This window comes from Olea europaea, unplaced genomic scaffold, assembly GCF_002742605.1.
Source record: "Olea europaea var. sylvestris unplaced genomic scaffold, O_europaea_v1 scaffold37340, whole genome shotgun sequence".
In the NCBI taxonomy this organism is placed as follows: Eukaryota; Viridiplantae; Streptophyta; class Magnoliopsida; order Lamiales; family Oleaceae; genus Olea; species Olea europaea.
This window is the reverse complement of record NW_019256682.1, coordinates 1-1,126: the sequence shown is the minus strand read 5'-3', so window position 1 is coordinate 1,126 and position 1,126 is coordinate 1. Positions and strand designations below refer to the sequence as shown.

Sequence of the window (1,126 nt, the reverse complement as noted above, 5' to 3'; positions counted from 1 at the left end):
TCAACCTATCCAACAACAGTGTTCTATATTGTGCGCCAAATCGCTAGCTTCAGCCACGGCGCTTTATTATTATTATTATTATTTCTTTTTTGGTGCCTAGGCTCGCTTTTTTCGCGCCTAGGCATGCTTTTTCTTGCCTAAGCGTGCTTTTCTTTTTTTTCTTTTACTTTTTTTTTTAATATAGTATTATATAATTTTAGATGTTAGGTAAATATTATTTTAGCCATTAAATAATTTTTAGATTGAATAAAAATTAAAAATGATATTAAAATCAAAAAACACTTTTTTACGCCGCCTAGATCAGTAAGCTTGGCCTCAATGCTTAGCCAAGCTTTTTGAAACACTGTTTAGCAAGCATAAAACTAACGCACAACAGTCCCTCAAAGTGGAAAAGGGGGATTTTCAAAGAGACCATTAATTTTACCTGACATCAACACCAGTGAGCTTTGGACCCAAGAAATCATTGACATTTTTAACAGCATTGAGAACCCCTTTACCCCCATAAACACTCTTGTCCCCATCTCTGAGCTCGAGGGCCTCATAGATCCCAGTGGAGGCGCCACTTGGGACAGCAGATCGATACAGCGAATCTTCACCCGTAACAAGATCGACCTCGATCGTCGGATTGCCTCTGCTATCTATGATCTGCCGCGCCTTCACTGTCTTGATCTTTTCCGAGGCCACCTTTGCTGCAGTAGCAGCAGGTGCAACGGAAATGGAACTACGGATTGTAAACGGCCGAGATTTGATTTTCTGGCTTGTGAGTAGTGAAAAAATCGATGCTTGTGAGGTGGGTTTGGTGGAGAAAATTGGTTTTGATAGCTGGGAAGGAGTTAACGCCATTGTATATTATATGTGTATGTGATTGGTATAGAGAGAGAATGTGAGTGATATATAAGAAAGGTTTATGGGAAAATCCGTCAAAGGGGCGAAGAAGGCAGAGTATGGAGTGTGTTTGTTGGTGTTGAAAGTGGCTTTTGGGGGTTGTTGAAGGTACAGTCCAGCTGAGGGGGTGTTAAGACTTAGGTGAGAGAGACAAGACAGGACAGGGTTGCGGGGACGGCCGAGGTGGGGGGTGTTGAAGCGGAGTAGGTGTCCTTGTTTTTCAATTTATTTTTAAGTGAAG

The 1,126-nt window shown here is 41.6% G+C and overlaps 1 protein-coding gene across 1 annotated transcript; it reads right to left on the bottom strand.

Moving 5' to 3' along the window:
* Positions 1-242: 242 nt before the first annotated feature.
* Positions 243-1,086, bottom strand: LOC111386804 (enolase 1, chloroplastic-like). The gene has a single exon (XM_023011280.1). It carries the CDS (start codon positions 841-843, stop codon positions 421-423), a length of 423 nt encoding a protein of 140 aa, XP_022867048.1. The 5' UTR covers positions 844-1,086; the 3' UTR covers positions 243-420.
* Between the last annotated feature and the right edge of the window lie 40 nt (positions 1,087-1,126).

Coding starts and splice junctions, on each gene's coding strand:
- LOC111386804 (XM_023011280.1), bottom strand. CDS start 843: ATGGCGTTAACTCCTTCCCAGCTATCAAAACCAATTTTCTCCACCAAA.